The 20,218-nt window shown below is 43.6% G+C and overlaps 1 protein-coding gene across 4 annotated transcripts; it reads right to left on the reverse strand.

The window, feature by feature from the left end:
• Nucleotides 1-1,622: 1,622 nt before the first annotated feature.
• On the reverse strand, nucleotides 1,623-19,970 carry LOC308318156 (uncharacterized protein). 4 transcript variants are annotated; one of them, XM_080767578.1, is made up of 24 exons: nucleotides 19,762-19,970; nucleotides 18,510-18,572; nucleotides 17,892-17,997; nucleotides 17,332-17,434; nucleotides 15,638-16,369; nucleotides 15,426-15,536; nucleotides 15,052-15,147; nucleotides 14,574-14,684; nucleotides 14,371-14,439; nucleotides 14,074-14,175; nucleotides 13,828-13,899; nucleotides 13,260-13,319; nucleotides 12,766-12,837; nucleotides 12,498-12,566; nucleotides 11,997-12,059; nucleotides 10,748-10,822; nucleotides 10,380-10,442; nucleotides 8,894-9,481; nucleotides 7,748-7,908; nucleotides 6,714-6,775; nucleotides 5,468-5,617; nucleotides 4,581-4,727; nucleotides 2,925-2,996; nucleotides 1,623-2,385 (listed from the first exon to the last, which is right to left on the reverse strand). In XM_080767578.1, the coding sequence occupies exons 1-24, from the start codon at nucleotides 19,921-19,923 to the stop codon at nucleotides 2,377-2,379; spliced, it is 3,318 nt and encodes a 1,105-aa protein (XP_080623704.1). In that variant the 5' UTR covers nucleotides 19,924-19,970; the 3' UTR covers nucleotides 1,623-2,376. The 4 variants fall into 4 exon arrangements, with proteins under 4 accessions (XP_080623704.1, XP_080623703.1, XP_080623706.1 ...); XM_080767577.1 differs by having other exon boundaries at nucleotides 15,037-15,147; XM_080767580.1 differs by lacking the exon at nucleotides 10,380-10,442 and having other exon boundaries at nucleotides 8,894-9,373; nucleotides 15,037-15,147.
• Between the last annotated feature and the right edge of the window lie 248 nt (nucleotides 19,971-20,218).

Below are 20,218 nucleotides of genomic sequence, written 5' to 3' on the forward strand. Positions count from 1 at the left end.
ACACCCACAACATGTCTATTTCTGACACATTATTAACATATCAATTATTAGATCCTGGCTTGAACAGAAGTGCATTTCAAGTCCAGTCCCATGCAAATTGTGAATGCGTATTACTTTGGTCCTAGCCGTTATTATGTGTGTGGTAATCTAAGAGTAACCACAGTTGGACGGGAACCCCTTTTGGTGTTTTAAGCATTATGTTTATACTTTAGCTATTGGAAATTAGCAGATCTACAAGCTCACAGGCACCGAGTGCCGCGCTATGAGCTTGTAGGTCTTCTATTTTTGAAAAATCGTGAAAATGTGGCACAAATCTTTGAATTTTCTTTCACAGTGAATATCTTGAACTCAAATATTAGCTTCTGGGGGGTCCCTGAAACAACATATTTTCTGATGGGGGTCCGCGGCCAAATACAGATAATTCTGGGGGTCTTTGACGTGAAAAAGGTTGAGCAACACTGACATAGAAACATGGGTTTTTCAGAAAACCGTCAGGATTTAGAAGGCATTTGTTGAATCTTTTCTCAGGTCTAAATGGTTTAATCCAGGGATGCACCGATCGTATCGGCCACATATCGGTATCGGCTGGAATTTGCTGTTATTGGTCAATGTCGGTATCGGCAAATAAAACTGACAATAACCAGCAGTAGCGGATATTTATCTGTTGTTGATAAGCATACATTTTGCGTTGGCTTGGCTATGTTGGTATGTTGGGGATCTGCAGCCTACCAAGCTGTAGATTCTGAACATTTATTTCTTGTTTTGAATGCATATTTGTTTCCCTGGCACAAAAGGGGGAAATAAAAACTAAAATATATCGGTAAAAGTAATCGGCTGAATTGTTCTTTTAAACATCTACCGTAATTTCCGGACTATAAGCCGCGGCTTTTTACCCATGATTTGAACCCTGCGGCTTATACAACGGTGCGGCTAATCTATGGATTTTTACAGCTAACGCAGAGCCATCTAAGGCTCTGAGCTAACGTAACGGCCACTAGGGGGCCACCTGCGGCTTATAGTCCGGTGCGGCTTGTATACGGGATTTTCCCTAAATTTGGCTGGTGCGGCTTATATTCAGGTGCGCCTTATAGTCCGGAAATGACGGTATATCGGTATCGGCCAATCATTTCGATATCTGTGCATATAGTTTAATCATGAGCTAGCCAATAAGCAGTTCAAGGCTAGATCTATTGTTCGGAAAATGTTAGTATCATCCATAAGGATCAGATAATTAGAATATATCTGTATCTCTAACAACTGGGTGAGAGATTGGACTAGAGTACTGTTTTATGTATAAATGTTGAATATTTAGACCAAGTCACAATTTGATAGAATTCAAATCCCTATTGAATAAAATTGTCATAATCTCGTAGAGTGCAGGGCACCTTTATTTCTAAGGGAGTTGTCTATAAGAAAGCCAATAATACCCAAACATTACACATTGTGTAAGTGTATAATATAATGTAATGTATAATATTGTCTCGGTCGGGTGTCGGGTCGGGTGTCGGGTGGACACCTGCTATGTCTTTTTAGCAAAAGGCCGATGCACACCTCAGAAGGCTAGTGACAGGGGTGTAGGGCAATAGAGCATACTTAAAAAGAAGAGGTCCCGCACACTGTCAGACACTTGCCAAAATGTTGCTCTTTATTGGGTCAACGTTTCGGTCGATTAGACCTTCATCAGGACAGACAATCTGCTTACTTTTCAGGCTTTAAATTAAAAAAAAGTAGCAGATCAAAAAGCTCAAAATGCGTTGCTTTGCGTCACATTTTCTAATCCATAGCGTGTAGTGCTGTTGGAATAAGATGTACTGTATATATACAAATGGCATAAAATGCACCGTCAGAAAATGTATTGATCTGAAGTATGATGAGCAACACCCTTAGCACCATGCGTTCTACCAGGGTTGACAGTCTCAAACTTTGTCTTAAACACTGTGTATCTTTGTTTTACTCAAATCTTTGCTTCTGGAGGTCCCTGGCACAAGATATTTTTGAGAGGGGGTTCGGCAGTGAAATATATCATTTTGGGTGGTCCTTGACATGAACCACTGTACTAGAGGATCTAGTAAAGAGCCCTGGGGGTCCCCGGTCAACAAAGTCTAACAGTGTTTAAGTGGTTCAACTCCCAGTAAAACGTGTTCCTTGATTCAGGCCCCAGTTAATTAAAAGCACATGCTTAACAAAAAATTCAAGTATAAATCGTAAGAATTTCAACACGCTATCTTTAAAACCACTAGCTGCAGTATTTAATAATAATATTAATAATAATTTAATAAACTTCCCCTCCCCCTTGTAGAAAAACGAAACAAAAACAAAAATGTCGTTGTCGTTCAGTGTAACCAGTGAGATCGTCATGATTTGAGCCAGAGGACATCAGCAGAACTGAAAAGAAAAATACAACCAAGAAAGAAATGTCATTACAGTGGTGGATTATGTAACTTAGTATGCAGGGCATTACTATACGGAAAACCACAAACGGTTAAAATATGGATAACATAATAGCTTTCTTCCTGACAGCAATGATATAGTAGAAATTAAAGTAAACCTTAAGAATAACGAGTAGCTTAACTGGTCAAAGTAGCAATGGAATACATGTTCAGATCAGAAGCATCTTCCATAAAACCCTAATGGTCTCGCACAGAGCTAAAGCTTCAACAGCTGAAGGTGTGTGTGTGTGTGTGTGTGTGTGTGTGTGTGTGTGTGTGTGTGTGTGTGTGTGTGTGTGTGTGTGTGTGTGTGTGTGTGTGTGTGTGTGTGTGTGTGTGTGTGTGTGTGTGTGTGTGTGTGTGTGTGTGTGTGTGTGTGTGTGTGTGTGTGTGTGTGTGTGTGTGTGTGTGTGTGTGTGTGTGTGTGTGTGTGTGTGTGTGTGTGTGTGTGTGTGTGTGTGTGTGTGTGCGCTGAAGTGGGTAATAAGGTCTTACCTTCCACCGGTTTCCACACTCATTGCACAGCACAAAAGTGGTCATTGGCTCATCAGCACTGCGGGTTTGCACCTACAAAACACACACACACACACGCACACGCACACGCACACACACACACACACACACACACACACACACAGAGAGAGAGTGTTTTATAACCGGTCAAGTGTTCATATGAGATGATGGTTATACAAGCTAGGGAGAGACAACACACACCTCTGTAACCAGCCCTTTTCACAGAACAAGTGCTACTGTTGTGTGCTGTATGTAGATTGTAGATGGGGATGTTTTGAGTTGCTGCTGATTACATAACAACTGTTGCCTTCTTCCTCGTGTTACACCACTGCCATCTGCTACGAGGCAGTGGTGGAAATTAGCCAAGTACATCTACTCAAGTACTGTACTTACACTTTTGGTTTTTGTTTGTTTTTTTGAGGTACGTTTACTTCACTTGAGTTTCTCCATTGTTGATACTTTACCGTACATCTCGGAGGGAAATATTGTACTTTTTTAATCCATGTTATTGTACATAAGCCCTATTTTATACTTTTGTACATTTGTGAGACTTTGGCAGTATATCGGCAGCTGTTCTGATATCAGTATTGAAACAACTCAACTCTACACTCTGTGTCAGAGTGGGCATACAGTTTGCTGTCCTGGGTGTAATGTGGCTGCTGTAAGGTGGGCTCTGACATTGTGCTTTTGATTTCCCTTGCCTGTAGTCATAATAATAACGTTTCATATCCAGTGGTAGATGTGCCATATATTAATATCACTGCACTGCTTAAAGGGCCACTTCACCCCTTTTGCAACCAGAGCTTATTTTAATGAGACAAACACTTTCCTGGGGTTTTTATGTGGGTAATATGTGTTCTTAGATATTTTAGTATTTCAAAGTGCCTGTGATGTCATGGACACTGGTCTCACTTCTTTCCTGGACTACATGTTGTCTCAGTAAGACAGCCCTCCCCCCAAGAGGAAAATTAGCAAGAGGCACAAACTCTACTTTACTTCCCGTATCTGCGTGAAGGAGGCGGGGACAATATTAGGAGACGGGATGAATGTTGGAGTCTATTCATTTCCAATGGGAGAATGAACGTGAACACAGTTCATGAACCTTTCCTTAACTCCATGGTCACTGAACTAAATGCTGGACCCAATCATCACAAGGCATACAATATTTCCAAGATATTCATACTAAAATGGCTTCTTTTAGCGAGACAAATCAGGAGAAAATCTACTTTGTTATCGACATTTCTTTATCCCAGCAAATAACTCTCTCGAGATTTGAGAGGAGTCTGGAAGCCTCTCTCTGGAGAAAACCACGACTACTTAGGAGACCATTTGTAGGATTTGTAGTCCATTGCACCTCTAGTGGCTCCAATGAAGTTCGCCCATCTTCATAAATAGACCATCTTTGCCTCCCCTATCCACAAGGTGCGGTGAGTGCAGCAAAGCATTATGGTAATTGTAGTAGTACATTTACTCAAGTACTGTAATTCAGACATACTTTTACTGGAGTATTTCCAACAGTAAAAAAATATATGGACAGCTTTACACCATTGGTTTCTACAGGCCTATTTTTCTCAGCGATATCAAATCCGAAATTCAAATGCTGTTGACTGCAACCGCAGCGAGGGCGTGCTCGTTCACCTGGTTGTAGCTGCAGTTCTTCTTCCTGCACTTGCTGCACTGCAGCATGTCGGTGGAGGTGCCTCCGGTCTTGGCCATCTGGTGCTCCCGGATGGCCTCCTGGGTCATGACGTTCCTCAGCTGCTTCAGCTCGTCACTGGCCATGTCCTGGACGCAGGGAGGACGGGGGGGAGTGGAGAGAGTATAGCAGAAAGACGGTGAATGAATGAGACTGCTACAATTAGGCAGTCAAATCTGAAGGAGGTTTTGTGCCAGTGACAGACTCCAAAAACAGTCACCCAACAGTCTCTTTCAATCAGTTGGGAGTTGCATTATTGCGTTGATTTCAGCATCGCTGAATTGAGCATTACTGTTCATTCTTGAGTTAGTTGAGGGATCCCAAATTCCACCAGTCCACGTACTGCACCTTGGTGACAGTTTTCAACGTTAGTGTTCTAGGGTTAACAAGTTCAGCACATGTATGTACAGGAAGATGTGGTTGAAGCCGCAGCCTGTACCGCAGCAGTCATGGTTGCGTTTTTTGATTTTATCCTTGCTTTTTTACTAAATTAGATTTCCTCCCCACACATTTCTTGTGTGTGTCGCTGCTGTTGTTTCTGACAACTCACCGACCAGCGAGGAGCCTCCACCGGGAGAACGTGGAGCCTCCCTCCTCCTCCAGCCCAACTCTCCCTGCTACCCAGGTGACGCCCCAGCATGTAGGATTACATGCAGTAACAATGATCAAACTCCCTGGCCGGCTTCCCTCCCCCCGAGCATGGGCCAATTGTGTTTGTGAATAGACGCTCAACAAAGTCGGTGGATTCAAACCCCCAGAGTCTGTGTTGTTGGGCATTCTACTTTACCACTGGGCCACCCGAGCGCCCCGCAGCTCGGTTCTGACGTACCTCAGCGGTCATGCTTGCGAAGCGACTCAGCTCGATGTATCCCGCCAGGACGTTGCGGCGCAGCCCAGGGTTCTTGGGGTCCTTCAGGTTGCTGATGCGGCTCCGCACCCTGTTCTTGTATTTCATGTCGGTGGCTTTGATCTCCTGGTAGATATGTGCAGCCTCAAAAGAGGATGGGAGTTAAGGCTGCATGAAAGACCCGAGTGGCAGTTAGTACAGCAGCTAGTGCAATAAGCAAACTGCTTAGTTGCCTTAGTACACTTAGCACTATTATACATCATTAAACAAATTATACATCAGCTTTTACCTTCAACTGCATCCGTTATAGGCTGCGGCAAAAGCTGATGTATAATTTGTTGCGTGCCAAGAGTGCAAAAAAAATGTTTTAGAAAAAAAAGAAAGCTATAGGAGGACATTGGTGCCAATCAAGAATAAATGGGTGAATATGTGGAAAGTGGCTTATTGTTGGTTATCAGCCAGCCAAGCACTGAGGTTGTCTATCATCCGCTTTAAAATGTGCTATTGACACTGGGAGATGGATCGCTGTGTACTTACACATGTCTTAGTATGTAATCAAAAGAGTTAAGTCTAAAAAGACAAAAGAGTGGCCGCACACACTGATAGCCAAAGTGCCCATTATTTATTTGACTACTCTGCATCCAAATGCATACATCCAAATAATCGGCACTTTGGCTACCAGTGTGTGGCCACTCTTTTTTGTCTTTTTAGACTTAACTCTTTAGATGTTTCTGCCGTGAGCTGGCACCACTACCAAGACTGGTGTGCGTTTAGCATCCTCCTGCACAGTGTTGGTATGTAATCAAACCACGCTAATCATACACTGTGTTGGCGGTATCCAGATGAGATGGGTATATAAAAATAAAATAAAACTTGCGATTCAATGGCAAATGTCTACCGACTGAGCTACCTGCGGACATGGGCTAATATCCAGTCCGTGGTACGACAAACTTAAGCTTATCATATTGCCTCTTCTATAAAGTATGCCTAAAAACAACCAATTTAGTATAATTTAGTGTTTTCTGTATATCGTGTATATTATCATCACACTCCTTGTTCAGGAGCTACCGCCTAACAGAAAACAGCAGAAGTGTGTTTATGTACCGGTATTCAGTTTAGCAGATTGATTGACGTGCAATGTAGTATACAGCATATAAACCGTGTGATCATCATATGTGTGACTGTAAGGCCTGCGATTAGCACAGCCTGTTCAACAACACGGTCAAAGGATATGATCCTCAATCTCCACAGCCATACTTTGACACTTGGTGCCAAATTCTTTGCAGTTATCTATGGAAAGGACAGAAAATAAATTATTTAATTAGATTGGTATTTATCCCTGGTGTAATGTAATTAGACCCTGAGTTGGTGTAACTACACACCTGCTGGACGTCATGTACAGCAGTGGTTCCCAACCTGGGTGACCCGGGATTTTTGGGTATCCCCAGGTGATTGTTTTCTCACTCAACGGTAAACAAACCAAGTGTATACATACAGGGTATCTGGACATTTCTACAGTAACAATTTAAGAACATTTAAGACCCTTTTAATACCGCTAAACTGAAAAATAAGTAAATATACTAATAATATCCAAAAGTAAACAACAAACGATACTGTAATAAGGGTCAAACATTGGCCAAATTGTCCGGCAGCCAAAATATTGTCTATAATATACATACATTCATGAATCCACTTGCTGACCGGCTGACCGGCTGTCAGCATTGAGCTTTTTTTTTCTAGGGGGATATGTGACCATACCATTAACATCCTATATAAGGCAAGATTTTCAAATTTTCATTATGCTTTATATAGCATGTGACATGTCAAACTAGGGTGAAACCCCCCTCATTTGACATGTCACATACTGATTCTGAATCCATTCCAAGCATTAGTTTTGCACGAAAAACACTCCTTGGGCTAAAAATGTCAAGTTCAACTATGATGGTACCGTCTTGCCCTCTCTACCCTCTACATGTTTGTTGGTTTTGCCACATGCCACCTGCCCGTGGCTTTGCTGGGGATTCCTCCCACCCTCAGGGACTCAGTCAGGCATTAGATGGTACAGTACAAACGCGTCTATTGTAGAGACAGGGCAAGATGATACAAGCCAGAGCACATGGAAATGGTAGCCGTAAAAAGCTAATACTGTACATCGTGCGTGCGTGCGTGCGTGCGTGAGTGAGTGAGTTACCATCCAGCCACTCTACCCCTGAGCGAGCGTGTGTGCTTCCGTGTGTGTGTGTGTGTGTGCGTGCGTGTTACCGTCCGTGCGCAGGGCAGCGGTCAGCATCTCAATGCATTTGTCTCTGACGGAGTCTCCAGTGGCGAGGCGCAGGGACAGCGGACCCCCGGGTGAACTGAAGCCGGGGGACGTGGGGCTGGTGGGGGTGCTGGGCGTTTTGGGGATGTCCACTTTCCCTTTCCTGCCAAACGAGAATGACCGAACCTCACGTTACTATACAAATGAAATGGTCATTATTTGAAGATTTTACTTCAGTTTCCCCCCCCCCCCCCCCCCCTACGTTAGATGGGTTGTTAAATGTTGAGTCACTTTCGAACTCACTTTAGGATTAGGGGATTCACCAACTAGTTGCCTTCACTAGACTACTAGAATAACCACTAGTCGACACTAGGGTAGTAGTCGAATTAGTCAAGGATTTAAATTATTATTATTATTATTATTATTATTATTATAATATAGGGTATGTGTGTGACATCATCGTACCTGGAAGTTATGCGGGAACGCCCACTGAGTGGCAAAAAACTACTTTATGGCCTTGCCAGCCCATTCATCCAAGCAGAAAAGTCCTGTCTGATTGCAATAAACAATGTTAAACTCACCAACATTGCAGCTGTACGAAACGCTTTCTATCTGCAAAGTTTTTGTTTCATAAAAATCCACCATAGAAACGTTATGTATGTGCTACTTTCTGTCAAGAAATGCCCTGCATTTGATTATTTGTCAGTGTCAGAGTTTGAGCTTGTTTTCAATAACACAACATTTTGCTGCCTCCTGCATTATGTGACATTATGTGATTTAGAAACGGGTGGTTGAGAGATTTACAACGAGCGCTTCCAAGCTCCAACACTCCATGCTGCTCAATGTTTTGCCACTCAGTCTAGACTAGATGATGGGGATACTCTCTATTATATAGCTGTGGAGTTAGGTGTTAGTTTCAATATTTGTAAAACCCACACACAGATTTAAAAGATGTTCAATATGATTTATATAAAAAAGTTGAAACATGAAGATATACTGTATGCCACACACTCCAACCTGTCTTTCTATCGGCAATTTGAATGAATGAATGAATGGATGGATGGATGGATGGATGGATGGATAAATGAATGGATGAATGGATGGATGGATGAATGAATACATGCTGAGGTGAAGACTCATTTAGATACCTGTCCACGCTGTCCGTTGATGGTTTCCTCTTGTCCACGCTGTCCGTTGATGGTTTCCTCTTGTCCACGTTGTCCGTTGATGGTTTCCTCCTGTCCACGCTGTCCGTTGATGGTTTCCTCTTGTCCACGCTGTCCGTTGATGGTTTCCTCTTGTCCACGCTGTCCGTTGATGGTTTCCTCTTGTCCACGCTGTCCGTTGATGGTTTCCTCCTGTCCACGCTGTCCGTTGATGGTTTCCTCTTGTCCGCGCTGTCCGTTGATGGTTTCCTCTTGTCCACGCTGTCCGTTGATGGTTTCCTCCTGTCCACGCTGTCCGTTGATGGTTTCCTCTTGTCCACGCTGTCCGTTGATGGTTTCTTCTTGTCCACGCTGTCCGTTGATGGTTTCCTCTTGTCCACGATGTCCGTTGATGGTTTCTTCTTGTCCACGCTGTCCGTTGATGGTTTCCTCTTGTCCACGCTGTCCGTTGATGGTTTCCTCCTGTCCACGCTGTCCGTTGATGGTTTCCTCTTGTCCACGATGTCCGTTGATGGTTTCTTCTTGTCCACGCTGTCCAGGTTAGAGGGCTTGGAGCCATGAGACTCTCTCCTGGTGTACAGAACCAAACATCATCAACACCGTCTCTGTCAGACTCATTAATCATTAACCCATTTAGACCTGAGGCAGTTTTCTGAAAAACCCATGTTTCTATGTCAGTGGTTCTCAGCCTTTCCATGTCAAGGACCCCCGGAATGATCTGTATTTGGCCGCAGACCCCCATCCGAAAATATGTTCTTCCAGGTACGCCTCAGAAGCAAAGATTTGAGTTAAAAACGCTCTGAAAGAATATACTGTATATTCAAAGATCTGCGACACATTTTCACGATTTTTCAAAAATAGCAGATCTACAAGCTATGAGCTTGTAGATCAGCTATTTTTCAATAGCTAAATTAAAACATAATGCTTAAAACAACAAAAGGGGTTCCCGTTCAGAATGAGTTAAAAACCCATTAAAACTGGGAAGCTTCTGTTTCATTTTAGATTTTTAGTCTAGATTAGATTTTAGGGTGTCCAAAACTGTTACTTTTCAGGATTCAAATTCAAAAGTAGCAGATCTACAAGCTCAAAACGTGTCTACTTTTGAAGCTTTTGTATGACGCTGTGTCAAGTAGGCCTCAGGTCTTAACCCATTCTGACCTGAGATCAGATTCATACGAGGTTTCCACTGGACACACACTGGTCTGATTAACCCATTCTGACCTGAGATCAGATTCTAAAAATGTCAGTCGTTCTTCGAATTTTTCAAAAATAGCAGACCTACAAGCTCGTATCGCGCCACTCGGTGGCGCGATATGAGCTTGTAGATCTGCTATTTTTCAATAGCTAAAGCATAACATGATGCTAACACCAAAATGGGTGCCCGGTCAGAATGGGTTAATGGGTTATCATCATCATCATCATCATCAAACCACATCAGGCTAAAGAAGGGTATTAGTGTTTGTTGTACCTCTCTCCTGTCAGCTTCTTCGCTGGGGGTGAAGTATCTTTCTTTGAATCAGTGGACTCCCTCCTGAAATAGTTTAGCAAAATGTTTTTTTTATTATACTGTACCATCTACCATATTTCTCTCATACCATATTTAAACGATGTTCAAATTATGATTTATATAAAAAGTTGAAACATGGAGATTGGAGATATACTGTATGCCACACACTCCAACTTGTCTTTCTATTGGCAATTTGAATAAATGGATGGATGGATGGATGAATGAATGAATGGATGGATGGATGGATGGATGGATGGATGGATGAATGGATGGATGGATGAATGAATGAATGAATGAATACATGCTGAGGTGAACACTCCTTTAGATACCTGTCCACGCTGTCCGTTGATGGTTTCCTCTGCACGGAACCCAGGTTAGAGGGCTTGGAGCCATGAGACTCTCTCCTGGTGTACAGAACCAAACATCATCAACACCGTCTCTGTCAGACTCATTAATCATCATTAAGCTTCTGTCTCATTTTAGATTTGAGTCTAGACTAGACCTGTACGTGCCCGTCGGTCACCGGCCTACAGTACTTGGGAACGATGCAACTTGGGAACCTAACAATACCCATTGTCATACTGTAGCACCCGTTTTAACCGGCTGGACTGGCCATACCGGCCGTACCGGGCATATTCCCGGTGGGCCGTTACCGTAGTGGGCCGCCATGATATAAAAAAATCACACCCGTGTGAAGTAAGTGGTGCAACTCCGTGTGGGGGTCCCCCGGGGGGGGGGGGGGAGTTACGGGTGCCGGCCCGATTCCGGCGAGCCGCCCCGCGTCCGAAACGGTTGAGAAATGACAGAGTTACCGTGTGGGGGTCCCTCTACTGTACTGTACTGTCTGGCACACCTGAAATCACCATATATACAGTTAATATGTGCGTGTGTGTTTGTGTGTGTTAGGTTGTGCACAGGTGGTGAAAAACAACCATGCTGTTTTCGTGCTCACACATACCCAGGCACCCACCCAGGCAGGCAGGCACCCACACACATACTTAAGGAAGTGGTTTGCACCACTTAAAAAATACAAATAAAACTTATTTTCTTTTACAGGCAGGCAGGCCAATAGGCGGCAGGCCACCAGGAAAGGTCCGGGCGTGCTGTCATTCTGCCAGTGATCATTTCACTGCACCTGTATCAGTGAGTGACAAATAAACCCTTTTCTATCTTGAATCCTTTTACCAGCATCATTCTTGTGAGAGCAACAAAGGGTTGTGTAGTTGTTGGCTTGTTTGTGTGTGCTTCGACGGAGCGGGCGGTATAGTTTCTGCTATCTGCGTGCTGGTTGTGGTGGGCTGGTCTGGGCCAAATTTGCGCCCAATTTTGCCCAGTCCAGCCCTGGTTTTAACTATCTGTCTGTGTCCCTTTTGTGCCCATACTGAGATCTCTGTAGTATGCAATAACCATCATCACAGCACCCATTTTAACTGTCTGTCTGTGTACCACATGGAGATCTCTGTATCTGTCTGTCTGCCTGTGTCTGAAGAGTGCAAACTGACTGTGAAAAGTGGACCGGTTAAGTAATCAATTGGCAAACAACATCAGGCTAAAGAAGGGTATTAGTGTTTGTTGTACCTCTCTCCTGTCAGCTTCTTCGCTGGGGGTGAAGTATCTTGCTTTGAATCAGTGGACTCCCTCCTGAAATAGTTTAGCAAAATATTTATATACCATATTTCTCTCATACCATTGTATATTTTTTCCTCCCTTCTCATAATTATAATTATGATAATATTTTGCTATTGAGCATCTGTGATCACGGGAATGTATTCTGAGCACTGGATTTGCCCTGGCAGTACGTCATATTTGGTAATTGTAGCCAGGTTTACACACTGGTGTCATGTGCTAAAAATAGGCAATTTTGTAGATTTGGCTATTTTCGGCATTGAGAAACCTTTGTACGATGCAGTATAAATCAGGCTTTAATCATCTGGCGTATGGCATTTTGTTTTAAAATGCACATTTTGGTCATGGGCGTTACTGTATGGCCAATTTGGAAGAGCCAATCTTGGTGGGTAAGAATGTCAGCTATGATGCAAGCGTTTAAAATGCAAAAAACAAAACAAAACCAGTCAGTACCTGTCTGACTTGGACTCGGTTGAATGGCGTTTCACAGGCTGGCTTGGCTTGGAGTCAGAGGAGTCCTTGCTGCATCACAAACACAAACATCAGAGTTAAACCTGTTGACAGTGCTGTTTTTTATTTGGTTTATTTGTGCACTTTTTTACATTGTTGAGCACAGATTATTGTGCATTAATCAGTTTAGCTCGTTTTCATTGTCCTCGAGGGCACTTAGTGGTGGAGCGAAGATAATAAAGAAAATGCCATATTATGCCTTCCTGCACACCTGGGTTTGTCTTTCTTCACTTCCAAACTCGTCTTTTTGAGAGACACAGGTTTAGAGTCAGATGAATCTTCCCTGAAAACAGGAAACATTTGCATGTCTGTGATAAAGGAGAAATTTTACGTATGAAAATAACAGAACATAATCACACTCATTTAAGTATGTGTGCAAATACAAGGAATGTGACTTGGTGAGCTACAGTTCACACCTGTCCTATTATTTGTCATATGATGAGTAGTGAAAATAGCCAATCTACATGCTCATCGCATGCAATGCATTGTAAGCTAATTTTGTAAGCTAAAGCTATTAATTCTCAAAACTATTTTGTACATTTCTTTAAATTCTTTTTAATTTTGAAAATAAACGTTTGGAAAATTCTTAAAAACGTTTGCTGATGACATGCAGTTGAAAATTCTCTGATGCCAATTTGTTCTGTCGTGTGTAAACAAATGCCTCGTGTGCAAACATCGCCCCTTCATGCCTGATCACAAGCCAACCTTTCTTTCTTGGCTTCTTCTGAGTGCTTTTTAGGCACTTTGCTCTCCGACGAGTCTTTCCTGCAAACAGGAGAACAGCCTTAGCACTAAAAGGCTCACACAATCTGTATTCTTCCACATCATCCACACCAGCCACAAATATTGCATCACAGATAGCGTAGCAGTGGTGGAATTATACCTTCTGTAAATTAGTGCCAGAGAGCTGCAAATATGATATATAATCTGTTTCATTTGACCGTGTTTTGTCAGTATAAACATCACCTCAAATGCTACATTTAATTTATAGCTTTGAGACAATAAGTACAGTACAGTACAGTACAGTACAGTACAGTACAGTACAGTACAGTACAGTACAGTACAGTACAGTACAGTACAGTACATGACAAATGTATTGCACAAACGTTATAACCTCCAACTCAGAGCCAACTCAAGCAGAATCAACAATCCGAAATCTAGTTTGTGTAACTTTACATCATATATAGTCCACAACACTTCCCGAGAGAACAATTCAGTGTTTGACTTTCCTAGTCACCAAGTGATGAAAGCAAAGGCGCCACACTGCCCAGACCTGTCTTTGTCTTTCTTCACGTGGTCTGACACCGTCTTCAATGACTGGGATTTAGAATCCGACGACTCCTTTCTGGGATGGCAAACAATAATGACAGAGCTCAGAGTAGAACAAAAATAAGGCTTTCAGCCACAATAAAACAGCCCCCACTAGAAAATGACAGATTCCCCTCTCAAAAACGCACTTCACTAAACCACACAAACAACATGCTTGCAGTCTGCAATGAGAACACATAGCTGTCCTGACCTCTCTTTCTTGACCTCCACTGAGGGGCGCTTTGTGGGAGGAGGGGGGTGAAGGTGAAAGGGAAGAGGAGCGAACGGTGCGTTTGGATCCGGAGGCTCTTTTCTAAAAGCACATAGATGAGTACAACATGTATAAAAGTCATTTTCCTCCACAGTGCTGCACAATATGATACTATAGCACAAGTAAATAAGCAAAACTTCCACAAAAACACCTTATATTGCACGGTGTTGTGTCAACTACAGTACTCGTGAGTTGATGGTGGGTTAGCTGCAGGCACATTACTTGCAGATGCCTGACCTTGGTGGTGGAGGATGAAGATGCAGAGGAAGAGGAGCAAAGGGAGCGTTTGGGTCCGGCGGGACTTTCCTGAACAGAGACATCAAGAGACTCTTTTGAAACCACTTGCCCTTTAAGCCCATCCTTCAACAACCATGCTGTGTCGAGTGCAACGCACTCCATGTCTTTCACACAACAACTACCATACTGTACTGTGTACACACTTCACAGGGGCTGATCTCTCCTTCACTTCCCGTGACAGGCGCTTGGCGGGAGGAGACGGCCTCGGGACGTTGGGACGAGGAGAGGGGTCCGGGACGTCCTTCTTCTCCTTCCTGAACAAAATGTCACCATGTCTGTCGTGCAGTCGTGGGGTTTGCACAAAATACAGCATGCCTCTGTAGTTAAACCTCCAATATTCTCATAAAGACACACGTGACAAAGCCCATCACACCATGCACCATACACAGCAGGGGCCTTCTGCTTATAGATTATAGATTAGGTTCCTGAATAGAGAAATCCTTTCAAATCACAACCCCCCGACCTTTAACCACATGAACCTTAGCGTCCCTGTGCAGGCCATGTCACAATAGGTGAACAACAAGTATTAAACTTTAATAACCAGTCTGTGTCGTGTACAACACAGGCTCACTCCCAATTCTTTCACACAACAAACACTGCACACACTTGAGAGTGGCTGACCTCTTCTTCTTTTTCTTCTTATTCTTCTTCTTCTTTTCCAGCAAGGGACGCTTAGCAGGAGGAGGAGAAGAGGAGGTGTCCGGAACATCCTTGATCCTGAACAAAACGGCTACAACACTCAATTGTGCCGGGGTCACACGGAACACAGCATGCCTCTGAATGTCATGCACCGTGCACAGGAGACTTCTGACTGGGTCAGGAGTCCAGTTAAAATACTGCAGGAACAAGTCAGTCAAACGTCAGGATTAATTTGTGTCACACTGACTAATAGAGAACCAGGCGACGAGTGAAATGTCATCATGCAGCATTGGCAGACAAGTTGGCCTGTCTTTGCATGCAGTCCTCTCCGCCGAAAAATGCACGAGCATCCTGACCTGTCTTTCTTCACGTCAATGGAGGGACGTTTGACAGGAAGGAGGGGGGGACGACGAGGAGGAAGGCACATGGCGTATGGATCTGGATAGAGGTTGTCCATGACTCCTCTCCTAGAAGGGAACAATTCAGCAGTTCTGAAACCAAGCCCTGCTTGCTAATAGTGGCACAGTGCTACAGTGAGTGAAACAGTCTTTCCTGTGTCGCCTCTCACCTTTCAAAGATCGACCTGTGATTGTCGACTGGTCTCTCTCGTTGCGGATCGAACGAGGGCCTCTCTCGCTGCGATTCATACGGGGCTTCGTACGCGCGCCTTCCGTTTCGACAATCTTCCGCGGGCCTGTCCTTCCGCTTGTCTTCCGCGTGTCTCTCCGCATACCTGCGCTGTTTGGGGTCCTCAGAATTTCTCTCCTTCATGATCTCTTCCACGCCTCTGATCTTCTTCTGTTCTGCTGTCGGGCTTTCTTTGTCTGGCTCCTGCCTGGTTTTGTCACCGTGAAGGTCTCGCGCAGGCCTCTCTTTTTTGGGATCATCTTGTCTTTCGGGTTTGGAGTCTTGAACGGGTCTCTGTCTTTTGTTTTCCTCAGAATGTTTCTCCTTGCCAGTATGATGTTGACGTTTCTCATCTGAGGGTTCCTCTCGGTGTGTTTGTTCCCTGCACCTCTCCTTCCTCACTCCGTCTGTCCTGTCTCGCTTGGGGTCTTGGGGTTTTTTGGGGTTGTCCGAATGCCACGCTTTTCTGTTTTCTGGTACCTCTTTGTTATTTTGGGGGGATTCCTCTCGCTGCGTCCAATCTCTCTCTATGTGTCTCTCCTTCGACAACACCTCGTCTCTCTTTTTGTGTTTGTCATCATTGTGCTTTTCTTTCCTGTGTTTGTCGTCGATGTCGGGGGATTTGGTTTCGGGGTCAGAGTTACGCTGCAGTCCCACATCCAGTCTCCTGTCACTGACAGACAAAAGAGCAAATAATTTTCACCTCGACTATTTCGGCTCATTTCTCTGCCGACAAACACACTGAGAGCATCTTGCACGAGTCGACTAAGAAGAAGAGTCACCATATCACAGTAAGATATGGTGTGTGTGGGCAGGGATGTGTGTGTTGTGCTAAATACAGCCTAAAGGCCTATTCTAACTACAACATGATGTCATGTGATATTAAAGCGACTCACCGCTCAAACATCTCTGTTTTTACTAAACACCGTTTTGGTGGTCACCTTATCACCTAAAACTGGAGGCTTTTAAACTTTTAGACACAGCTGAGGGTGTGTATGACATGGCTGCCATCTGCAAGCAATGAGATATGAACCAGCCTACTGTTTTAAACAGCTAATCACCCACACACCCATGGTAACTGCCATCCCTGTAAGTTAATTTAATTTGTGGACTCAAGTGTGTGTGTGTGTGTGTGTGTGTGTGTGTGTGTGTGTGTGTGTGTGTGTGTGTGTGTGTGTGTGTGTGTGTGTGTGTGTGTGTGTGTGTGTGTGTGTGTGTGTGGTTCAGTCAGGACAACTCATGAATGGATGGACTATATTTATTGAATATAAAATGAGCAATATATTTATTATGGTTTGGCGATTCATTGGATCTGCTTTTTAGGTACTCTGATCAAGCGCGTCAGTCCTAACTCCCAAATATAGGGACTCCGAATCCCTCGTACCTAAACAGCAGATCCAAAACGACAGGTGGAGCAAGCAAGCAGGATGAACAGTGCAAACTTGCAGTTTAAATAGCTGGTATGAAGCTGGAATGAGTGTGTGTTTGGATGAGTGAACCATGTGAATGAAAACGTGATGCTGAGGTGGCCCAATGAACTGCCGCCGGCAACGGCACTGAGTTTCCTGACTGAACTTGCTTTGCTCATGTCTGTGACAGGCGCGACGCTCATTATCTGTTAGTTAAGGTACCAACCTGCCTTCCTTCTCAGATGCATGGTTTAGTGATGTTGCTGTGTTGGTAACATCAGTACCGTTTTTAATGTCGTTGACATTTTCGCCCTGAGAACTTGCTGAGTCTGTTGGGAGGGAGAAAAATTCTGTTATGTCAGCGTTTCACTCAGCTATGTTTGTGAAATAACCAACTCTGGAGTTGCTAACCACTGTGGGCCTGGGGACATCAGTCACTCTTGGGAGCGCTTGGCACCGCTCAGAAAAATTAAACGTCCTTAAATTGCCAGTATACACTGTCATCTGCATTAGACCCCATTTGATACCATCTCCGGGAGCCCCAATCTACACTGTAGGTAGTATAATTTGTTCATTGAACTTAGAGTGAACAGATGGAACCAAATGGGGAACCTATAATGGGTCAATTTGTACACTCTCTGAGTTACAGACCCATAAGAGTCCAATTGGTTCCAAACTATCAATCAATCCCCCTCGAGGAACCTTGAGGGTCCCCCGGACCCCACTTTGAGAACCACTGGGCCTTAATGCATATAAAATTCTTATAAAAGGGTAATGTCCTCCTACCCAGAAGGCGTTTCCATTCTTTAATGAGGAACTTGGCTAAGGCGACAATCTCCTCATCGGTGCACTGCTTCCTAACACTGTTCACCGACATGCCGATCCTTGTCTCCTAAAACATCACCACCGTAGAGCAGAGAAAAGGCACATTTTCAGTTTAGATCAGGGGTCTTCAACATTTTTCAGGCCAAGGATCCTTAGCTGTGAGAGAGATGAAGCAGGCACACCCCACTACATTATTTACAATTATTCATGGGTTTAGATAGCTCATTGACTATCACCAGTGTTGTGCACATTTCAGACATTTAACCACTTAAACCTTCAATATACTTATTAGTACTTCACTTCACTCACACATCGCTCTGCGAGGCGTTGTGAACTTGTAGATCGGCTATGTTTGGCTAATGTTTACCATCAGAATATAGGGATGCTGGGGTTCAATCTGTAAAAATATTTACACAACATTTGGTCCCGAACCCCCTGTTGAAGACCCCTTGTTTAGATCCTTAGCATCAGTCAAGATAGCCTCGTTAATTAAACTGACGTTCCGTTTTTTGGTAAGTTTAGTTTGTAATGATGGTGTTATTGGTGTCATTTGGTGTCCAAAACTGTGGCTTACTCTACCTGAAGAAGTTTCAGTGTCATATTGAAATCTTTAAGCTCCTTCAGCAGGTCCAAAGCCCCCTCCTGTAAACACAAACATGGGTATTAAAAAAACAACATAATCCATTGAAACCATTATCAATATGTATAAACTATGATACTTGATAATTGTGTAGTGTAATAGTGCATAATGTATAGTCCCAGTTGTGTTGTTAACCAGTGATTATTGAAATATATGATTCTGATACATTAAAATATTCAAATCTGTTTAAACCACAATCAATCAATCAATAGTATTCAATACACAATTACAAGTAGAGTATAGTGTAGTTACATGATTAGTGTATTATGCAGTCCAGTGGTGTAGTCAAAACTAGTTTTAACAAGATTATAATTTGTGATTGTGATACTGATTATTACTGTATTATACTGACTAATATACAATAATCACACGTTATAACAACACACTAATACTACACTATGCTAATATCCTCAGTGTAGTATGCACATTACATAATAGTGCAATGCAATCGCAGGAGGAGGTGTGAGGTGTCCATAAGTCCATTTATAAAGTGTCTGTGAATTATTAACCAACGATTATGACCGCCAAGAATAATGGCCTAGTTCTTGGGCTGCGGTCTTTACTGGGCTGGCACGACCTTGCGCTCAACGACAGCGGCACAGCGCATTGCACACTACACTACAGCACTGTTTGCTTTCACTTAGTTCTCCGTACACCAAGTTAGACAGAAAACAAAGTAAACAGCAGGCCAAAAGGTTGGCGGGGGTGGGGTGACAAACATGCTTGCAAAAGTTTATTCATCTCCATGACTTGGTGCAGGTTTTGTGTAGGTCTAGTGTCCAGCATGCGGTGTGTGTGTGTGTGTGTGTGTGTGTGCGTGCGCGCGCGCGTGAGCGTGTAGCCACCTGTTCAACAGTTGTTAACAGGCCTACCACAACTGTTTGTTGTGTGCACAGGATATAGGCTATCAATATGGACCTGGCTTACTATATGCAATTTAGAATAATGGCATTAAGAAACCCAACCAAAAAAAGCGTAAATAGTGTATAGCTACATTTAGCAACAACAAATGTGATTAAAAACATCTAAACCACCGGCGGCGGTGAGTTTTTTTAAGTTGCATTTGTGTGCTTTAATATAATTTCTAATTCCTCGTACTGCTATCGTGACACCCAGAAGCAGCTATAGGACCCGAGGCGACAACATCAATAAACTCGGACGCGCAAGGCGTCAGAATCTATAAACACTCACCGTGTTGTTCCTAGACACCATCTTGTCCAACTTTTTGGCGATCCGGATCAGGTCTTCCTCTCGCGTCATGATCGCCGCATTGAAGTTGTTATTATTATTATTGTTATTATTATCAAAAACGGAGGCAGACATGTAGGACGTTTTTGGATCCCGTGCACGCATGTAAACACACACAGAGCGCGGCGCGTCTTTACGCACAAACACACTGTAGTTCCATTCAACCGAGGGAGGGGCGTGTCCTGGTGATGGCACTACTACTGTTGGTGGCAGTGGCACACCCCCAGTTTGACATGCATGTCTATAAGACCCCCATTTAATGGCATTTAATTCTATGGACCCCGATTTATAGTGTAAAGTCAATATTAATTTAACTCTGAGAGTGTACAAATGCAACCAAATGGAACTTATCATTTAGCTGGGGACCCCTGGAACTCTCTCAAGGACCCCTGGGCGTCCC

The sequence above is a fragment of the Protomyctophum bolini genome, assembly GCF_963924005.1.
Source record: "Protomyctophum bolini genome assembly, chromosome: 7".
Taxonomy (NCBI): domain Eukaryota; kingdom Metazoa; phylum Chordata; class Actinopteri; order Myctophiformes; family Myctophidae; genus Protomyctophum; species Protomyctophum bolini.